This window comes from Colias philodice, chromosome 24, assembly GCF_061535455.1.
Source record: "Colias philodice isolate Cphi_HAF_F1 chromosome 24, ilColPhil1 Martin Lab GWU primary, whole genome shotgun sequence".
Taxonomy (NCBI): Eukaryota; Metazoa; Arthropoda; class Insecta; order Lepidoptera; family Pieridae; genus Colias; species Colias philodice.
In genome coordinates, this window is record NC_143109.1 from 1,367,774 (window position 1) to 1,376,110 (window position 8,337).

Here is an 8,337-nt window from a genome sequence, read left to right on the forward strand (position 1 = left end):
CAGTTATACTTAAATAAAACTGTACGGACTAATGTCATGCAAATGAAATATTTGACTATTAAGTTTCCTTTAAGATCTCCAAAGGATTATTGTATCTCCACAATATCTCCTAATTTTCTTTACTTTCGACGAAATATTTCCCACACAGACCAGACTTACATTAGCAAAATAAATATGTGACCCAATATTAAAGCTGTCTCTAAGTGAAAACCAATATTCTACAAGTATCTATCCATATCGGGGTTGAGAACAAACGTTTTCCAATAAGCTAGCTTTCCTAGTAATGTGGAACCTGATATAGTATCTGTGATATTGAAAAGGCTTTCTTGGGATTTAGTTCTTACCAAGTTGTTAAACTTTACTTTTATTTCAATTTTGTGCGTGCGGTTGATTCAATACTAGCTGTGCTCCGGGGTTTTACCCGCAGTGCTCCGCTCCTGTTGGTCTCAACGTGATGATATATAGCCTATAGCCTTCCTCGATAAATGGGCTATCTAACACCGAAAGAATTTTTCAAATCAGACCAGTATTTCCTGAGATTAGCACGTTCAAACAAACAAACTCTTCAGCTTTATAATATTAGTATAGGTTTTATGTAAAACTAGCTTTTCGCCCGCGTAGTAAAGGAAAACCGCATAGTTCCCGTTCTCGTGGAATTTCCGGGATGAAAACTATTGTTTGTCCTTTATCGGGTCTCATTGTATCTCTGTACCAAATTTCATCTAAATAGGTTCAGTGGTTACTTTCGCATTTATAATATTAGTTACGATGTAGAGTTAGTCAATAGAGTAGAGTAAGTTAGAGTAGGGATAACTCGAAAGGTATGGTTCGGCTAGATTTTTATGATCTTTTAATAAAAAAAAATATTATATAGGTAACTTTATTTGTCACCGCTATTGTAAACTAAAATTAATTTGATCATCCTTTGTCCTGCAGATAAAAAAATCTTAGAAAATTGTTTACAGCTATAAGTTTGCCAGGTATAATAATCTTATATATAAAATTCTCGTGTCACAATGTTAGTCTGCATACTCCTCCGAAACGGGTGGACCGATTCTCATGAAATTTTCTGTGCATATCGGGTAAGTCTGAGAATCGGCCAACATCTATTTTTCATATGTACCACGGGCGAAGCCGGGGCGGACCGCTAGTTATAATATAAAACTGCCACTGGTTGGCGAAGAAATTTCTTGAAATAGAATAGACAAGAAATAGTATCTACTTTCTTTCTAAAATATTAATTTGATAGCATAGAATTTACTTTTTACTACTTTCCAATACGTTTTTAGCATTCATTTTTAGCCTTATCAGATTACAGCTTCTAATCCAAATTCAGTTCATCGAATGAACGGTATATTTTTAGATATTCTCTTAATTAAATTTATTCGTTTTAGATATGTGACTTTCATATTACCTACTTACAGAATATCTTAAAAAAAATATCTTCTGTATATTACCTACCTATGTTATTATCTTTGTATTTGTTTTTCAATCATTACCTGTTTTTTGCTGACGGTTCTGGATCGATTGTTTTTACCTATACATAAAAGAAGAAATTACTACTAACTTAAAGTAATACTACGAACTATGTACCTGTATACCTTTGTATTTGTATTTTTTAAGCAATAAAGACACAACAAAATACATATACATGATGTTACATATGTATTTTGTAAAATTAAATTGTAAAACTGACATGATTTAAAAGAGCAACTATGGAGTTTCTGGCCGGTTCTTCTCCGTAGATACTGCTTTCCGAATCGGTGGTAAATGTTAAAAATATGTAATGACGTTTCAAAAGTGCTTCTAAAAGAAGTCTAATTGAATAAATAAATAATAATAATAAATAACGTTTATTTCTTATTCTTTCATATACATAGACATGGACATATTCATTATAGTTACATATGTTACATATGTATTTTGTAAAATTAAATTGTAAAACTGACATGATTTAAAAGAGCAACTATGGAGTTTCTGGCCGGTTCTTCTCCGTAGATACTGCTTTCCGAATCGGTGGTAAATGTTAAAAATATGTAATGACGTTTCAAAAGTGCTTCTAAAAGAAGTCTAATTGAATAAATAAATGTTTGAGTTTGAAAGAATTTTCATTCATTCATTCATACCTATGTGAGACGATATTTTTTCGTTATAGACCAGTCATCAATTATAATTATTTTTCAAACCTCTACTCATAACTCATTTGGTAATTAATTACCCATATCCCTAACCACTATAAGAAAATTAGGAACTACATATACTATTGATTTCATCAACATTATTAGAACCCATTAACTTTAACTTGCACTGCAGCGGGTAACTTGGCAGCGGAAATGCAATCTGTTCAAGTAATCCGAACCGCGAGGGACTGGAACATGCTTCCTGAGTCTGTGTTCCCCGACGAGTACAATATGGGGGTCTTCAAGCGTAGAGTGAACAGGTACCTTCTAGGGAAGCGCGTTCCATCTTAGACCACATCTCAGCTTAACATCAGGCGAGATTGTGGTCAAGCGCTTCCCTATTACCAATAAAAAAAAAAAAAAAAATTCACTTAGTGGTAGGATAAACTTCGTATGTGTACTGAATGCTTTATAGTATATAAATTTTATTTAATTCTGCTGGGAAAACTTTGTAATTATTGGCTTTTAGCATGTTTTTTATGTACCTAACTGACATTCTCAGGTTGTGGCTGCACCCTTTTAGTACATGAAAAACAAATCATGAACTAAAGAACTAATCGAAGTAGGTACTAGTTCTTCATCATCATTGGCCTTTACGTCTATCACAAACGATTTATGGTGTGTTGCCTGCTCAATGTTTCTGGTGTCCAAATAATCCAATGCGGGATCGACATACTTTTCCGCAGGTCGGACAAGGGAAGTTTGCAGAAGCCGATTCAGAGTCGTCTTAGTTCTTAGCAAATAGGTAATAGATAAAATTTCCCTAATTCTAAGTCTCTATACAGGTATCTAGACAGGTATAGGTATATAAAAACGTACACCAGTTTTGGAGATCGATATGTATTATATAAAAGCAAAACCAAACACAACGACAAACGTATCATTGAATTATTTACATCTTACATTGATGAAAATGAAGAAGATTTTCAACGTCCCCCGCGAAAAACCGTCGATATCTCGTTATTGCAGAACCAAATTATACACCAAATGAATCATCTAATTTTACTCTCATAAATAGTAAAAAAACATATATGCTGATGAAAATTAAGAAGATTTTCAATACGAAAAGCAGCATCCCTCGCGAGATCGTCAACATCTCGTGATTGAATGATACTAAATGAGATTGCATTCTCTGAAGCGAGAAAATTCACGATAAATTTATATGACTATGATATATCGTATTTCTTACGAATGTAAAGCAATAAGTATACATTTTTGGGATGCTATGTTAATATTGTAATAAATAAATCATTTATTTGCACAAAATTAACAAAATAAAATGACCCATGTCTCCCAAGATAGTAAAAAAATTGTTTTTCAGGAGCCTGTGTCTTCCATTTACAATTTCACCATGTTATTAAATGCGGTCACGAAATATAAAATAAATGAATAAAATATATTTATACGGTAGTTTGTGAGTTTTCGAGCCAATTGAAAGCCATGTTATCTATGAGTATCTTAGATTATATTTTTATTATTTTTATTTTTTATCCCACGTCGAGTCGGGACGATTGGCTAGTATCTAGCCATATAGTAAAGAAAATAAAACCGGCCAAGTGCGAGTCGGGCTCGCGCACAAAGGGTTCCGTAGCAGCAAATATAATAAATTACAGTTAAATCAACCTATCTCAAAAACTATAAGAGATACTTTGATCAAACCAAAAATCGTTGAAAGAGTTAATTAGCATGCATCACCTCTATTTTTTTTAGAATTTTATACCCCGTAGTTATAAAAATAGAGGGGGGGGGACATACTTTTTACGACTTTGAGAGCTGATATCTCAAAAACCGTTCACTTTAAGAAAAATGTTTTTTAGAAAACTTTATATCATTTTAAAAGACCTTTCCATTGATACCCCACACGGGTATGTACATCGAAAAAAAAAATTTCATCCCTCAGTTACATGTATGGGGGGCCCCACCCCCAATTCTTTTTTTTACTATTTAGTGTCATATTTTTGTAGCGGTTCATACAACACATATTCCCATCAAATTTCATCACTGTAGTACTTATAGTTTCCGAGTAAATCGGCTGTGACAGACGGACAGACGGACAGACGGACAGACGGACATGACGAAACTATAAGGGTTCCGTTTTTGCCATTTTGGCTACGGAACCCTAAAAACTGATAGCTAAAACCTCTAAACGCAATCACAATAAAAACAAAACTATTTGCATTGAATACGTTTTGGCAAAGATCCATATTATAGCATTTTTATGGATTCCCATTTTAAATCTCGTTCGTTATAGTTGAGAAAATAAACAAAACCATCCGATTTTGCATGTTCTAATTGATGGAGTTTATAAATATAGTGAATAAAATTCATAATAATGTCTTTGTTTTTAAACAGCTTGAAAGAGACACTATCAGAAAAAAACAAGCAAGTTTTATATTTATTTCTTACTAGTCGCTTACGACATATAAGGTTGTTTTTATAATTTATTAGGCATTATAGCGAACCTGTCTGCCTTAAAAAATTGCTATCAGCGATTTTTCCTTTATTGTGCCAAAGATAATACAATGCTATAACACGTTGCTTTTATCAAACTTCAAGATGCTGCGTTCATGGGAAGTACCCTGACAGATAGCCGGACAACAAAATGATTTCGAAACCCTAAAAAATATTTATTTTCAAATTTTATTTATCTAATCCTAATTTCCCATTCCAGCAGCAGCACATGCCTGAGGGCGGCAGGGCAGACGCTTGAACCAGTCCACGAGCCGACCGGCTGCTACCAGATGATCGGATCATTCTGGAATTTGTGTCGTGCGTGCCCATCCATGCCTGTGGATAAGGTAAATTGGAATTTATTGCTTGGAGAAGTGATTTTTATGTGTAGATTTTTAGAGGAATACTCTGTATGGTGCTATATACGAGGAATTCTTCATAGGCGTGTTCTGTTACGAAAACCTTCTAATTTTGAGCACATTATTTACTCCTTATACTAAATAAGGATACAAAATTTAGATATATAGACAGGATACAATGTTCTAATAATTTATTGTCATCCGGGGAAATCATGAGGAAAATTAATAGGTAAGTACTTATATTTTGGAAACTGTTATTATAATTATTTTACACTTTAAGATCTACACAATTAAATTTTAAATATGTCTGTTTTTTTCTACCTATATTTTATTTTCCAGTTTGATTATAACAGAAACAACGTAAATTCATGATGAAAATTTGAAAACCCTTTCAAAATATAGTGCTTTAGATATCTACTACATTTTCCAGCATACGATTTCTCTTCTTTATACTAAGTTCAGATAAATAGCGTAATACCATGAAACATTTCATATTCAAGTACCATAAAATATACAATCTCGTCACTCCAGACGCTTCGTCAAGTTATGAGCAAATTTAATGAGCCCTCTGAAATTCAGCCCAGAATGCCTAAATATGTAAGACCTGTCTAGAATACAAAGGCGTTATATAATATTAAAGGTACCTAGCAGTGTTGCTTCCACGTCCGTTTTTAGGGTTCCGTACCTCAAAAGGAAAAAACGGAACCCTTATAGGATCACTTTGTTGTCCGTCCGTCCGTCTGTCAAGACCCTTTTTCTCAGGAACGCGTGGAAGTATGAAGCTGAAATTTATATCAATTACTCAGGTCTACTGTCCCTTAAAGCTGTGAAAAAATCAAACTTCTAAGCCAACGCAATCAAAAGATACAGCCGTTTATGCCGCAAATTTTCGATACTTGCCAGGGAATCAAAACCTACAGGGTGCTTCCCGTGAACTTAGAATCTAGAAATTTGGTACGAAGCAACGTCTTATAGCATAGATAAAGGAAAAATTACGAAAACCATAAATTTTTAGTTACATCACATAATATATTTTTTTTTAATAATTTTAAACTTATTTGTACGGAACCCTCGGTGCGCGAGTCCGACTCGCACTTGGCGGTTTTTCTTCACGGAAGTCGAATATTGTATGATGTGTTTTTTCTGAATGTTTTGATGGAATAATATTAAGTGTATATTTTAGCAATGGTAGATTTTATAAATATTCTAAATTAAGTTCTAAATAGACAAATCTGTTTGGATGGTTAACCGGGGTGAAGACAATCCAACGCTTAAGAGGCTAATGATTATTAACACCTGATTATTTCTAAACATGTATTACCATTTATCTCATTGTTATTATAGTTACATTTAATTAATCTTCTTTATACTGTATTTCGATTTCTCAACATTTCAAGACACACTATCCAATCACACATTGCCAAATTACTCTATAGTTGACCTCAAAAACATAGTCATTTTAATAACAGTTCCGAATGTGCCGTGTTGATAACGGTCATTGTTGCATAAACAATAGGGCATTAATCTTCATCCTAAACCTCCTTTTGTTCAAATATTGTGAACGGTTTCATAACGCCCTAAATGGACAGTTTTAACAATAACCTAGCCTACATATGGTCACATGTGGGTTACATATTGAAATAAGGTCTCAAATAATTATGAATTTGTGTTTTTGGTAATTATACCTATGTATAAAATATAAATATGTCTTATATAATTTATGAGTAGGTAAATATTTAGTAGTAATCAGTTATTAGACAGATAAAAAGAAAAAGACAATTCAAAAGACCGTATGCGGTATGTACATAGGCCATGGTATGGCAGATAAAAGAAGGAATGTATGGCAGTCTGAAATCTGATCACTGATGACATTGCGAGTGAATAAGTTTTTTTTATAAGACCGATAAATATGAAAAATACACGGGCATTCTTGTATAAATAATTAACGATAGGTTCATAAAAAAATATATACAAAATGATTTCAAAATAGAAAATACTGGGTATATAATGTTTAGGTAATATTTTATATTACATAGGAAAAGCAAAGAATTTGTTTAAAAAAATCAATGATTTACTGTTTCACTACAATAGTTTACGGGCAACCGATTTATATGAATGTATAAACAAGACCCTCGCACTGATTGCGTCTGCATTTTTAATTACTTCGCGATAGTAATGCGAAAATGATAATAATGTGTGAACAGCTGACCTAATACATGTCTGTAATATTGAACATTTTATATAATAGTTAATTTTTCGCCCCGGCTCCGCTCGAGTTGACTTTTTTTTGAAGATCTGTCAAATTTTTAAAAGTTCATATCCTTATCGATGAAGATGCAAATCCATCAGACTAAAAATAATTCAAATCTTATGAGCCGTTCTTGACTTGTAACTTGTAAATGGTATAAAAATACTACGCCTGCATAAATGGATGATATGGTGTTGCTGCTTCTGCTGTGTCTGAATTATTGAGAGTTTGTGAGAAATACGTTGAGGCACATGGTCTGCAATACAATGTAAACAAATGTAAATATGTTGTATTTGGGGACACCGGTAAGTATCCTAGATGTACTTCCACCATAGCTCTTAATGGTATAGTTATAGAAAGAGTTAAACAATTTAAGTACCTTGGGCATATGCTTACCGATGACCTCCGAGACAATGTGGACATTGAGCGGGAGCGACGGGCGTTGGCGGTTAGAGCCAATATGTTGGCTCGTAGATTTGCTCGTTGTAGTAAAGACGTAAAAATAATACTTTTTAAGGCGTTCTGTCAGAATCTCTACACGAGCAGTCTATGGGCCAACTATGCGGATCGATCGCTAAATGCTCTTCGTGTCCTGTATAATAATGCCTTCCGAATGCTGTTGAAACTGCCACGCTTCTGCAGCGCCTCCGGGATGTTCGCTCAAGCACACACATCGGATTTCTGGGCCGTCATTCGCAAAAAAACAGCTTCTCTTTTAGTGAGAGTGCGGGGCAGTTCTAACAGTATTATAAGGACCATCGCGGAGGATGTAAGTGCGCCAATCATGGGACACTTTGTGCGCACACTTGTTGCGTCAAAGCGACATGTCTACGCGTAGAGTGTCCTATGGTGGACTTAGTTTTTAGTTTTTAGATGTAATTTTACTAACATTAATACTTAGGATTACTTTTTTACTAACAAATGGATCTACGATATCCGAATTTTTGAAAATAAATAAATAAAATAAATATAATAGCAATACTCAGAAATAAAACAGTCTTTCATGTAACAGGCGTTTTTAATTTAATAGCTAAAATCTAAAAACATTATGATTTTTAAGCTGAAATTTACTATTTAGGATAATGGACTGCAATAATAG

The 8,337-nt window shown here is 33.6% G+C and overlaps 1 protein-coding gene across 1 annotated transcript; it reads left to right on the forward strand.

The window, feature by feature from the left end:
• The first annotated feature begins 7,626 nt into the window (after positions 1 to 7,626).
• LOC149477612 (uncharacterized) lies at positions 7,627 to 8,076 on the forward strand. Its single transcript, XM_089710479.1, has one exon. It carries the CDS (start codon positions 7,627 to 7,629, stop codon positions 8,074 to 8,076), a length of 450 nt encoding a protein of 149 aa, XP_089566605.1.
• The last annotated feature ends 261 nt before the right edge of the window (positions 8,077 to 8,337 follow it).